Source organism: Rhinolophus ferrumequinum, chromosome 18 (genome assembly GCF_004115265.2).
Source record: "Rhinolophus ferrumequinum isolate MPI-CBG mRhiFer1 chromosome 18, mRhiFer1_v1.p, whole genome shotgun sequence".
Taxonomy (NCBI): domain Eukaryota; kingdom Metazoa; phylum Chordata; class Mammalia; order Chiroptera; family Rhinolophidae; genus Rhinolophus; species Rhinolophus ferrumequinum.
This window is the reverse complement of record NC_046301.1, coordinates 62,388,839-62,402,502: the sequence shown is the minus strand read 5'-3', so window position 1 is coordinate 62,402,502 and position 13,664 is coordinate 62,388,839. Positions and strand designations below refer to the sequence as shown.

General features: G+C 49.0%; 2 protein-coding genes across 6 annotated transcripts in view; both read right to left on the bottom strand.

Annotated features, from left to right (window-relative positions):
• Positions 1-3,603: 3,603 nt before the first annotated feature.
• On the bottom strand, positions 3,604-13,515 carry PLPP2 (phospholipid phosphatase 2). Its single transcript, XM_033133856.1, has 6 exons — positions 13,359-13,515; positions 7,655-7,806; positions 7,148-7,422; positions 4,753-4,810; positions 4,348-4,524; positions 3,604-4,067 (listed from the first exon to the last, which is right to left on the bottom strand). Exons 1-6 carry the CDS (start codon positions 13,408-13,410, stop codon positions 3,918-3,920), a joined length of 864 nt encoding a protein of 287 aa, XP_032989747.1. The 5' UTR covers positions 13,411-13,515; the 3' UTR covers positions 3,604-3,917.
• The window catches only part of MIER2 (MIER family member 2), a 33,519-nt gene continuing 27,544 nt past the window's right edge, over positions 7,690-13,664 (bottom strand). For 3 of the 5 annotated variants that reach the window (XM_033133853.1, XM_033133855.1, XM_033133850.1), the window contains one exon: positions 7,690-7,806. The gene's annotated coding sequence lies outside the window, so the exon portion shown is untranslated. Of the gene's footprint in view, positions 7,807-8,281; positions 8,404-10,330; positions 10,443-11,888; positions 11,997-13,664 lie in introns of those variants that run through there. The other 2 variants (XM_033133851.1, XM_033133852.1) reach the window with 2 other exon arrangements.

Sequence of the window (13,664 nt, the reverse complement as noted above, 5' to 3'; positions counted from 1 at the left end):
AAAAAAGATTCACACTGGATGACAGCAAAGAATAACCTTTCATGGGTGACCTCCATTCTGGTGTTATTTTCAAGTCGCTCATTAGATGGCAGTAGAGAAAAGTGTTTCTCAGGGACTTTCACTCTGGTGTCATTTTCAAAATGCACACTAGATGACAGCAGAGATGAGATTCCTGATGACTTGTACTCAGGTGTTATTCCCAAGATGTACATCATATGGCAGGCAGCATGTGAGGTCTTTTTAGTGACTTACAGTCTGGTGTTATTACTAAGATGCCCACTCGATGACTGCAGAAAACATTAATAGCTCTTCCTGCTCTCCACTCAAGTTTTATTCCCAAGACACCCATTAGATGGCAGCAAAGAATAGCTTTTCTTGGTGACCTGCACACAGGTGTTATTCTCAACATGCATGCTACCATGTTTCCCCGAATATAAGACCTAACCGGAAAATAAGCCCTAGCATGATTTTTCAGGATGACATCCCCTGAACATAAGCCCTAATGCATCTTTCGGAGCAAAAATTAATGTAAGACCCAGTCTTATTTTCAGGGAAACATAGTAAGTGGAGCAGAGATGAGCATTACCAGGTGACCTGCACTCAGAGATTCCCAAAATGCACACGAGATGGCAGCGAGAGTGTTTCCTTGTTCCACATTAAAATGACAATCCAGACTCTTGGTACTAAGCTCACTTTGAGATAAATCCTGTTTTAGGCCCTTCACATGCCTCATCTCACCTACTACTCCCGTTTTCCAGATAAGACAGAGAAAATTATCTCCATTTCACCGGTATTTAAGTGGAAGACTGATTCTAACACAGTTCTGAGTCCAGAACCAAGGCCAAAATGGGCCAAGATGCGCTAGTAGAGCTTGCACACATGGGGTTCTGGACAACAGAGTGATCCAAATAGTCCTTGCAGTACTGGCTTTGATCTTGGTCATTCTATCTGAAGAAAATCTGCACATAGCCTAATGGTCCAGCTTGTCATTCACTCACGCAGACTGGTTTTGGGGTGGGAGCAGGGCAGGCAGCTGGGGATAGGGACAGGTGGGGAGGGCGCAGGTGGCCTTGACCTTCACAGGAGCACAACCAGCACCAGATCCCTTTGACGACACCCCCACTTCGATGCCCTTCCTGTCCTCTGGCATTTTAAAATCTGTTCTTCCCCAGCCGAGAGCACAGATCTGCTTCTGCCCACGTTCCCTTTCCCTGAGGTCACAATGGACGAGAGCTTCCTGGCTGCTCAGAATGGAGTCTGTGGTGACACTTTCCTTATGGAGGGGTGCCTGAGCCTCAGACAGACGCAGAGCTGGCTTCTGTCTCCTCCAAGTACTAGCTGTGTGCCTTCAGGCAAAGACATGGAAACTCAGTCTCCTAGTCTGTCAGATGGAGAGAACCGCTCCCTCTCCGGTGGCTGTGAGGGGTCAGTGAGGTGATGCGCGTCAGCTCCTGCCCCACACGTGAGGGACACACATTCCCCCTCCCTCATCACTTCTTAGTCTTTTCTCTACCTCTATGGGCCAATAAATGAAGAATTTAGCAAATAGTCTCCTTGTAGCAGAATGAGTTCTCCTATTCGTGTCCAAATAGCCACAGTCCCCTGAGTGCTGACTGGCATCTGTGCCAGCTTCATCCTCAGCCCGTCTCTGGTCTTCACACCCCTGCTGCTCTCCAAACTCATGGTCCCTGCCTCAGCTCAGGCCAGCAGCGCCTCTCACCAGTGTTCTCGCCGGTCTCCCTGCTTCCCGTCCCTCCCTCATCCAGTTCAACCTCCACAGTGACAAGCTTGATCTTTCTAAATTCGGGATCTAATCCTGCACTTCCTGTGCACAGAAGTGTCAACAGCTCCCCCATCCGCACCCCCAGGCTAAAGAATAAAGTCTCTAGTATCAACAGTGTTGAGAATCTTTATCAGGCCGACTTCCCTCCTAGTCTCATTTCGTATCATACCACCTGATTCAGTCACTTGGTATCCCAGCTATCAGCATTAACCTCTCTGGTTGTATGGTTAGTGAGGGCTTAGCAGACAGAGGCGCTGCAATGAGACTAAGCCTGAATCTGGGAACCTGAATAAAATATAGACTTTAGTGAATAAAAATAACCCATCAATATTTGTTCATTAATTATAACAGTTCTGCAGAAAAAGAGGAGAAATTAAGAGTAAAATAAGAGAAACCTATTGCATCAAAATGGAAACCTACAGGAAATGAGTGATCTAGTAATATTAAACATTAAAAAAATGGACCCTAACATAAGGAAAATACAAACAGACCAATTAGTCATCCTGGACCTCTTACTCCTGCAGGTTCTCTCATTATTCTGGGGTTTCCTCTCCCAAAACAGGGAACAGGGACAGAACTGTTCAGCAGCTCCCCTAAGATCTGACCCCACCCAGTGTCCTCATGTCCCCCAGCTGCACCCCCACCCAGTGTACAGAGAAAGTCTCAGGGATTATTGACTCTTATGTGTCAGCTAGAACTCTCATGATTGCAAAGAAATGGACATACTAAAGTAAAAATGTAATTTTTAAATGATCTTTCTTCCTGGCAACTGTAAACTCTCATAAAAATTTTCTACAGGTTTAGATGCTTGTAATGTCCACAAACCCATGGAAAGACATGGATGAATCTTACGTGTATATTGGTATCTGGTATGAAAAGGCTGCACGCTGTATGACCCCATTTATATGACATTCTGGAAAAGGCAAAACTACGGAGACAGTAAATCACAGGGTGGGGGTTGGAATGTTCCACAGGACACTTCAGTGACAGATCTCTGCCACTATGCATTTATAAAAACTCAAGATTGTTATAGGCAAAAGAATCAATCATAATCTATTCAAATTAAGTTTTTAGGATGTGGGAATGTCATAGGATGGAATACAGAATGTCCCAAAGAATGGAACTGTATTAGAAATGTACGAAGAAAACTCACTGTAGTGATGGGACAAAAGATGTTGACCTACATAACTTTGGAAATGAACAGGATCTGTTGACCCAAACAAAATACACTGTACGTACACAATGGACTCTGTTTTATGAAGTTTTTCCCCTTGGATTTAGTAACTCACAGTCCTGAAACCACTCTTTCTGGAATCTGGAATCCAGCAATGAATTAAGTGCATGGCAAGTAGTGGGAGCCAGGCTGCTCACGGTTAGAGTGAGAAGTTAGAGAGAAGGGGAAGTGATAGCATCCATGTGATAATGGCTCAGGCTGGAGACAAAGGAATAAATTCATCTTAAGATTAATGTGGAAATAGGCAGTTCCACACCAAAATCTTAAGATTAGTGTGTACACACAGGTTGGAATACATGTGTATATTTCCTTGCATTGTCAGCTGGGCACATTTAGCTCCCAGATGCAAGTTTTTTAACACCATTCTGTACTTTGAAGAAATGGCTGATTAAAGGCTTGGCTCTTACTTTCATTTGTCTTGCGGACTTCCCCAGCTGCTCAAATACCTAAGCTCAGCTGAGGGTCTCAACCTGACAAGGGAAGGTCTTGCCCCCCCACTCTGTGGCAGAACAGTCCTCAGAATGGCCACAAGGAAGAGGCTCTGATAACATTTGTCAAGCAAATGCCCTATTTTACTAAAAATACATTACATTTTACAAAAAAAGCATTTATCCAGATCTCTTGGTCCCTTCCCTAATCAACAAAAGGGGTAGGCACTGAGGGAGCTATGAGGACAATGCTCCCCTTCCAAACACTAGGGCTGTCCTGGGCACCCCCAGACCCCTGGTCCAATGCCCAGGAGGTAGGGTTAGTGGACCCCCGCCCGCGGGAACCAGCGGAGCACCAGGAACCTGCCCAGAGCCCTCGTCACCATCCCAGGTGAGGGCCCTGCCAGCACCACGGTCATGCTGACCCACAGCCTGAGGGCCCAGACAGGCCCTTGCCTGAGAGGCTCCAGCCTCAGGAGTTGGACACTGGGTACCCATAGTGGTTGTGCTCAGCATCGCCCAAGGTCAGCGTCAGAGACAGGCTGGGCTTCCGTTCCACCTCCTCCACCTCCAGGCAACGCTGCGGGGGCCGGGTTTTAAAGAAGTCGGAGATATAACGAACCTGGGAAATGAGAGGAAGGCAAAAGTTGGCTTGGCAGGGGTGGGGACAGAATCCGGGAGTGGGCAAGAATGGGACCCTGGGAAGGGAGTGGGGGAGGGTCGAGAGGTGGTGGAACCCAAGAGGGGACGGACGGGTAATGTGGGGTGGGGTGGGGGTAGGGGACAATGAGAAAAGCAGAACCTGGGAAGGGAACAGTGGGCTCTTAGGGTTTAAGATGGGGGTGGAGAAGACTAGGGACCTGGAAAAGGGAGCAAGGGGGCAAGCGGGCCCAGAAGCTCACAGTGAGGACGGCCACCAGCGCCCCCTGCAGGAGGCCCACAAGGACGTCACTCCAGTGGTGTTTGTAGTCAGACACGCGGGTGTAGCCCACGTAGAGGGCAAAGGCCACCAGGAAGAACTGCACCGTGGGCCGCAGCAGCCGTGCCCACTTCCAGCAGAGCCGTGCCTGCACATAGAGCTGGGGGCCAGAGGGCGGCCGTTAGCCCAGGAGCCTGTGGCGCTCACCCCACACCCACTGCACAGATGGCAGCCCTGAGACCAAGAGCCTCGACTGTGTGAACAAATGACCTAGCCCCACCCATCAGCAACTCCACCCACATTTTACAGATGCAAAAACTGAGGCCCAGGGAAGGGGGTAAGTTGGCCACAGTTCCATATCAAGCACGTCATGGAAAAACCGACTCACCGCCAAGAATATCATGCAGTACATCCCAAAGGAGGAGTGTCCGGAGTAGAAAGATAATCTAAGAAAGGACGGGCAGTATACATCAGGAGGGCCGCGGGGCAGCGACCGGGCCACTCACGCAGCATGCCTTCACATGCCTGGTCCTGCTTCCCCCCCACCCCTTCTACCCCTCTCACCCCTGCAGCACTTCCCACAGTATGAAGGGGAATTTCATGTGGAAACACGGCTGGTGTCAGACATAATGGGAGTCCCAAAAGGAGAGGAGAGAGAGAGAGTAGGGGACAGACAGAATACCTGAAAAAATAATGGCTGAAAAATCCCCAAATATGATGAAAAACATTAATCTACATGCCCAAGCTCAGTGAACTCCAAGTAGGATAAACTCAAAGACATCCACACAGAGACACATTATAATCAAACTACCAAAAGTCAGCGAGATTCTTGAGAGCATCAGACAGAAGGGACATATTGCGTACAAGGGACACAATAAGATTTGCAGCTGATTTCTTATCAGAAACCATGCCAGTCAGAAAGCACTGGATTACATATTCAAAGAACTGAAACAGAAAAACCTGTCAATCAAGAATTCTATGTCTGGCAAAATTATCCTCTAAAACTGAAGGAGAAATTAAGACATTGACAGATAAACAAAGACCCAGAGAGTTCAACGCTTGTACACTGGCCCTACAAGAAACAATGAAGGGAGTCTTCTGAGGAGAAGTAAAGGATACTAGACAGTAATTCAAATCCACATAAAAAAAATCCACTCAGTAACACATAAAAAAGCACCAGTAAAGATAATTACAAAATAAAATGTCAGTACTGATATATTTTTGGTTTATAATTCCTGTTTTTTCCTCTACGATTAAAAAATAAACAACTGCATACATGCTGACAATGTTAACTAGCCTTATTTCACAATATATATCCATCAACTCTTTGCATAGTAAATACCTACTTAACAGAAAAGGCAGCAATAAAGGAAATGAAAAACAAAGCAAAAACATATATATATATGTATATATATAAAATATATATTTATATATAAATACATGTATTGACATATTATATAAGTTATATATTTATATGTAAATATAAATAATATATTTATAATATATATTATATTTATATATGTATAATATATATAAAATGTAGAAAACAAATAACAAAGTTACAGAAGTCCTTCCTTATTAGTAATTACAATGCATGAAATGTATTAAACTCTCTAAAAGGCAGAAGCTAGAGAGTGGATTTTTTAAAAATTGATGTGCATTAGAGACTCAGTTTAAATTCAAAGACACTGTACTTTTAATAGGTTAAAAGTACAAGAATGGAAAAAATATTCCATACAAACAGAAACCAAAAGACATCCAGAGCAGCTATACCAGTACCGTGTTTCCCCGAATATAAGACCTTGCCGGACAATTAGCTCTAATGCGTCTTTTGGAGCAAAAATTAATGAGACCCGGTCTTATTTTACTATAATATAAGACCGGTCTTATATAAATTTTTGCTCCAAAAGACGCATTAGAGCTGATGGTATGGCTAGGTCTTATTTTCAGGGAAACACAGTATCAGGCAAAACAGACATGAAGACAATAAATGTTAGGAGGGAGAAAGGACATTAAATAGTGATAAAAGGGTCAATCCTTCAAGAATATATAACAACTACAAAGATATAGACACCTAACAATGGAGGCCCAGAGTACATGAAGGAAAAAATTACAGAAGCTACAATATGGGTGAACGTTGAAATGCTGAAGAAGCCCGGCAAGCAAGACCACCCAGTGTGTGATTCCATGTATGTGAAATGTCCAGAACAGGCACATCCACAGACAGGAAGTGGGTTCTTGGTTGGCAGGGGCTGGGGAGAGAGACAGCTGACAGACACGGAATCTGTTTCGTGTGATGAAAATATGGTGGGTTAAGATGGTGGAGATGGTTGCACAACACTGTGAATTCACTAAAAATCAATGAGTTGTACATATTAAATGGTTAAGTTAGCAAATTTTATTTCAATTTTGTAAAAAGGGAAATAAGGAAGTCAATTAAATGAAAAGTTTATCAGTAGAGGTGCTAAGAAGACAGACCAAAAGCATGAGGGTGGGGCCTGAAATTTAGGACCGCTCCCCACACCGATTGTTCTGCTCAGCCCAACATGCCGCCCCACCTGCCTCCCCGCCGGTGGACTCAAGCCCACGGGCACCTGCCGGTCTGCTCCTGGCCTGTCCTCAGCCCAGGGAGGCGCCTCGACCCTGGCTCCATCTGGCAAGTCATCCTGCAACACCCAGCTGCTGAGGGCCCTTCCCCAGCCTGCACTGTCCCCTGGAAGTGGCAGTGTCTGTGGATTGGCCCCCAGCAGAGCCCCGAGTGAGGACTGCTGTCCAGCACCCACCTGGACTCGGTCACATTGGCAGGGCTCCCCCTGCACACCTCCTCCTGCACATAGACAGAGCAGTTGATGCGGCTCCAGTCGGGGTCACACACCGCCAGGAAGTTGGGTCGCAGACGGCCGATCATGTACTTGCCCAGGTCTGTCAGGGACTGGCTCACCGCGGCCCCAAACAGGAAGGTCCCCAGCACCTTGTAGATGGCTGCCACATAGTTGTTGAAGTCGGAGCCGGAATAGAGACGGGCCGTGTACACCAGGTAGGCCTCCCCCACCGACACCTGCAAAGGGAGCCACTAAGGAGCCTCCCGCTGGGGCCCAACAGCAACTGTGTGGTCTCCACCAGTTGCACGTGCTCAGGGGCTCAGTCCTCCCCACTGAAAGGTGTTTAGGGTTCCTGGCTTCCCTGAGGCTGCTGTGGAATGGGGAACTCCAAAGGGGGGGCCCTCTTCCCCACAAATACCACTGGAGGCAGACCTTGACCCCCCGCCCTCCAAGCCCCTCTCGCCTTACAAGGATGACGGTGGCAGTGATGGTGACACCAGCCATGAGCCCATGGGTGATGGTGTCTGGACGGTAGGGGTACCGGATGGAGTCATCGCTACAGTAGAACCCTCGCTTGTACGGGGCATTGACGAGCGTCAGGATGGCGAAAGGCAGAGAGGCTGGGGTTGGGGGAAAGAAGCTGATTAGCCGCGTGGTTCTCCTCCAGCACCAGTCGGAGCCACACAGGCCAGCCTTTGTCTGGTGCCTGCCCACCCACCGCGGCCTCCCTTCTGGCTCCTTCACCTCCATGCCAACCACACAGCTAGAAGAAGCTTTCCTCGTGGCAAGTGGGACACCACTGACACCATTAAAACCCGCTTGGGGTTCCCCATTATCCTCAGATGAACAACAAAGTCCTCCTCAGGCATATGGTCCAACCTCCCCCTCCCTCCCCCGCCTCTTCCACTCACTCACTTCCCTCCCACCTCCTTTCTGCTCCTTGGACAAACCCAGAAAGCACTCACCCCATGCCCTACTCTCTACCCAAAACATCTTTTGACTAACTTCCCTCCAGGCTCAGCTCCATCTACCCTCCTGAATGTCCCACCCGTTATCACTCTGGTACAAGGACATTTCCGTTTTTACCTCCTGGTCCTTGGGTGTAATTATGCACTCAATCACTGATGAGTCCCCTGACTGAGTCCCCAACACTCATCTGCGAGCACCTAAGTAGGGGGCCGTGTGCCCTGGAGCCCAGGCAGATGTTCAATGAGCACCTGTTAAAAGAAGGGAGGGCTCCCTGCTCCTCGTTCCAGGCCTAGCCAGAGATCAGGAACACACCGGGGGCAGAGCTGAGATGCCTATATTTACGTTTGTCCCTGAGCCGGCCACACAGTGACCAAGACAACCCGGCCCAGAGCTCTGTCCAAAGATACATTCAAGAGCCAGAGTCATGACCAAATCATGAAAAGCTAGGTCGCCCGGGCACTGGGGCCCTGCTGAGCCAAGGGCATTTGGGCAGAGAACTCCCTGCTCTATGGGAGGGTGCCCTTTGCCCGGGGCAGGGCACATGACAAGTGCAAAAGGGTGTGGTTCTTCTGGGGGCTGAATTCCAGAGGAGGGAACAGCAGAGAAACTTCCCCCAAAAGGACAAATTCAAGGGTCCCATATACCCTTCAGTGATGGTATTGAGCACCTTAGATGCTGAGTCTGGAGAAAGACTCAGTGAAGAAAACAGAACTCTCCTCACGGGGCTGCAAGGGGTTGGAAATACAGAATAAGTAAATGATGGCTGGAGTCCGGGAGGTGGCTGCAGCTTTCAATAGGGGCTGTCAAGTAGGCCACATAGAGAAGGTGGTTTGAAGGAGGTGAGAAGTTCCAGGGAGGTCTGGGGAAGAGAGCCAGGCAGAGGGAACAGCCAGTGCAAGGGTCTGGTGGTACTACCGTGCCTGAGGAGTGGGATGAGGGCACACAGCAGCAACACACCACCTCATCTCAGCGCCACCTCCCATGTGACCTCTCAGCCAAAACTAGGGATTAGAACAGCAGGTCCCTCACAGGCTGTTTGGAGTGGTAAAAATGAACTGGGACTTTAAGGAAACTAAGCACTGGTTGCAAGGTTTTCTTGGGCTAGTCAGCTATTGCCAGAATTGGACCTCAAATCTCTCTCTTATGGCAAAACCTCTGTATGTCCTACTAAAGAATGACAGTCCTGACCCAATTTCATGGGAAGAACAGGATGACAGCATTTAAAGCCTTAAAGGAGAGTTTAATAAACTCACCTTCTCTTGGGCATCCTAACGATCAGATTCCCTTTGTCCTTTTTGTGAATGAAAAGGAAGGACATGCCCTTGGGGTGCTCATTCAAAAACATGGGATCAACATAGACCCCCCGCACACCAGAGGCAACAACTGGACCCTGTGGCTCGGGGATACCCCTCCCCCCTTTGCCTTAGAACCATTGTGGCTACTGCCCTTTTGGTTAAAGCCACAGAGAAGGTTGTCGTGGGATCCCATCTAACCATGGTTGTGACTCATATATTACAAGCTTTCCTGTTTTCTCATCACACCCAGCATCTTTCAGTCCCCTAACTTCCTATGAAATCCATCTGTTAACCACTTTTCATATAACCCTTTCATGTTGTAATAACCTTAATCCAGCTACTTTTCTCTGTTCTTAGACTGAGGAAGCCCCTCATGACTGTCTGACACTCACAGATCACGTTCTGACTCCTCGTGAGAGACTCTTCTAGGTAAAGCTGATCTTTCTTAGTTTACAGATGGTCGGTCCATACTTAACAAAATGGAAATGGTAAGTAATGAGCTGGTTATTGGGTTGTAACTCCGTCTGAAGTCATCGAGGCAGCACCTTTGCCTCTGGCCACTTCAGCACAGCAGGCTGAATGATATGCCCTCCCTGTAGCTTGCATTTTAGCCACGGGGAAAACTATCAGCATTTATACTGACAGGAGATCTGCCTTTGGAGTAGTTCATGACTTCATATATGGAAACTTTTCATGTATGGAACACTGTGGTTTCCTTCCCTCCAATGGAGATCAAATTACTAATGATCCCCATGTTCAGGGATGGGATATTGGACACTGTGGTTTTCCCTGATGCTTTAGCTGTTATTAAGATTCCAGGACATTCTAAACTTGACCCCTGGAAGCTAAAGGAAATCACCTTGCAGATATTTCTGCTAAGAAGGCTGCCCTTTAAGGCATCAGCCGCTGTCACATCTCTGTCATAGTCCAAAGAGAAGCTTCTCGAGTTGGTAACTTAGAAAAACTGGCCAGAGAAGCCCAACAACCAGCTTCTGAAGAAGACAAAAAAGACTGGAAATCCAACAATTGCTGGTTTGGTAAGGAAATAAGCTCTGGTTTGGACCAAATAACCCAATGCTACCAGACACTCTAAAATTCCCACTCCTGACTATATGCATTAAACCACTGGTCCCCTGACAAAATGGGAGCGTTCATGGACCAATATGGCGGGGAGATATTATCAAGGATGCAAACAGTGCCCACCTTTCATGTCCCACCTGTCGAAAGTATAACCCAGGAAAGCCTGTTCACACTGCCCCTGGACAATTTAAATTGCTGAATGGGCCTTTTGAGTTCTGGCAAATACATTTCATAAAGTTCCCCCATCTCATGGTTACAAATACGTTTTGATGTGTATGTATTCAAATGTATACAAATATGTCATGATGTGTATGCATTCTCACTGGACTGAAGCTTTCCCTCGTAGGCAAACCGACACAGCTACAGTGGCTAAAGTCCTGTTGAAGCAAATAGTTTCTACTTGTGGAACTCCTCTCGAACTCAAGGACCCCATTTCATTGGTCAGGTGCTAAAGCAAGTCTGTGCTATTTGGCCAGTTCTACAACATTTTCACTGTGCTTTTTACCCTCCTCAATTTTCAGCATTGGTTGAATTAGACCCAGTTGGAAAAATTTGTAGAAACTTCAAATACTTTGGCCAAAAGCCTTGCCGTTAGTCCTTTTAGACCTCAGGTCTACCCCTTTTGGACTCAAGCTTTCACCTTTTGAGATAATTACAGAACGCCCCATGCATGGTTCCTGCTCCTCTTGATTCACAGTGGGTAAAAGGAGACATACTTCAATATTGTACAGGCTTAATTGCTTCTATTGACAATAATCATGCTTTGGTGGAACAACATTTTCACAGTGCACTCCAGGGAAATGAAAAACTCACAATACACACTGCAACCTGGAGATTTTGTTTACTGGAAAGACACCCCAAAAAGGATTCCCTCCAGCCTCACTGGAAGGGCCTTTACCAGGTACCCTTGACTAACCCCTGTGCTGCTAAAATGCAGGGAGTAACTCTTGGATATACTTGTCACCTAAAGAAGGCACCAAACCCTGACTGGAACTGCACACTGTCTGATAATCTGAAACTACATCTGTCAAAAATTAAAGCAGGTGACCTCTGAAGGAAATAAATTGTCACATGACTGAATCAGGTCTGCACAACTCTTCTTACTACTGATTCTTATTTCATCTTTCTCTTTCCCTTGGAAGGAACTTGCCATTATACACATTTCTGAAGGGGGGAACATTTGTGGAAGGGGGGAACATTTCTGGTTGTTGAATCTGTCATCAAGAACTTTGAACTGTCGAAGATAATAATGGTCTTTGTTTATCCCAGGCTTGAACTCCTGGGATAAACCTGTCATATAGAGTAGGTTACATTGTTCTAATCCTGTTTTAAATTCTTATTGTTATTAAGCTCTGCACCTGTTGTCTGTTAACCCTGGACATGAGCTGTTCCCCATCCACGCACTTTCCTTCTGATGTGAGAGATGACACCCAGAAGTCCTTCCCGACATCGAGGGACATAAAAGGCTGAAGATAGAAGAACTGACCGTTGATCAACAATACTTTTGGAGAAAGATCTTGATCAAAAGGCGGGAATGACAAACATCAACTGGGCCTTTAAGGAAACTAGTCAGGCTGGGAGGTGTGTGGACAGAGCTGGGCTCCTTGAACTCTAGGTCCACTTTTCTAACACACTTTTCATAAAACTCTACGGCTCTAACTTCTTGTCTCCCTGATACATATATATACATACACATACACATATCCACCATCTTGACATAGGGCAGAATGAGCACGGGGCTCCTCAGGTCTGCAGGTACTCATGCTGCTGCAGTACTTTTTCCTTTTCCAGAATAAACCCTTTTGGTGACGGACTACCTAGCCGATGTTACGGTTCAGTCGACAGGAGAAAAAGGTTTAATTATTTGCATATTACTTAGTTGCTGGCACACAGTAAGTGCCTCACAAATATTAAATAAATAACATAGGTGCTCAGGATATAGGTACCTAGGGGATTTCTTCCTGCTGCCACCTGACCCACCCCAAAAGAGGTCTCACCTGGGACACAGAAAGAGCACCTGGTCTCTGCCGTCCATCAAGACTGACCCCCCCATCCCTCAGTCCCCTCAGTCCCCGTCGGTCCCCGTCGGCCCCTCGGTCCCCGTCGGCCCCTCGGTCCCCGTCACAGCAGCAAGAACCAAATGGGGAAGGATATTGGCCCGAAGTGCCCCTCCCCCCACCACCGGTCGCCGGGGGAAGAATTCCGGGGCCATTGTCCTCACATCCCCAGTGCAAACACTCAGCCTTTGTTCCCAGAACCCAGGGGGAGGGCCGAGGAGGGGGCCTTGGGCTGTCCCCCTCCCCCAGCCTGGCCCGCAAAGCTGCCCAACAGGTTCGGTCGCGCCGCCGGGAGGCCCCGCTAACCCGCAGCCTGGGGCCCAGCTCTCTCTACGTGTCTCCCGGGACCGCGAGGGTTCGAATCCCACCGACGCGCAGTGCGTCCGGGGCCTGAGGCGCGGAGGTTGTCCCGGCGGGGACCCGCGGCCGCACCCCTACCCAGCCCGCCCGGCGGGGCCCGGCCCGCGTGATTCACCGCCCGGGCCCGCGCGGTGGGCGGGGGACGCGTGCGGCCCCGGCGGCGACTTCCTGCTACCATGGGCGGGGTTGCCAACCCCGGCGCCGTTCGCGACCCACTCTTGAACCCGTCGCAGGTGGAGGAAACTGAGGCTGGGAGGGCGCCGAATGTCCTTCCCCGAGTTCCCCCACTTCGAGGGGACCCCCGACAGGTGGAGGAGATGCAGGCCACCATCCCAGCGCCCTACAAACGGGGCCGGGGAGAGCACGGCCTGGGAAGGAGTCCCCCCACACCCAAGTCCCCGCGGCTCTTACCAACCAGCACGCACAGCACGTCGAGCAGCACGAAGACCCACCTCCGCTCCATGCCGCCCCCGCCCCGGGCAGCTCCCTCGATCCCCGACGCCCGTCCCAGCGCGTCCCGTCGCGTCCCTGCCTGGCCGCGGGGTCACAGGGCCGCGAAGCCTGGCCCTCCTGGGCAGGGAAGGGGAAGAGGAGGCAGGGCAGGGCGGGGCAGCGGCGGGCAGGCGGGGCGGCCAGGGGAGGGGGCGGACTCGGGGGCGGACTCTGCCCCCGCCCCGCCCGCCCGCTGCGCGCAGGAAAGAGCCGGGTGAGGGGTGG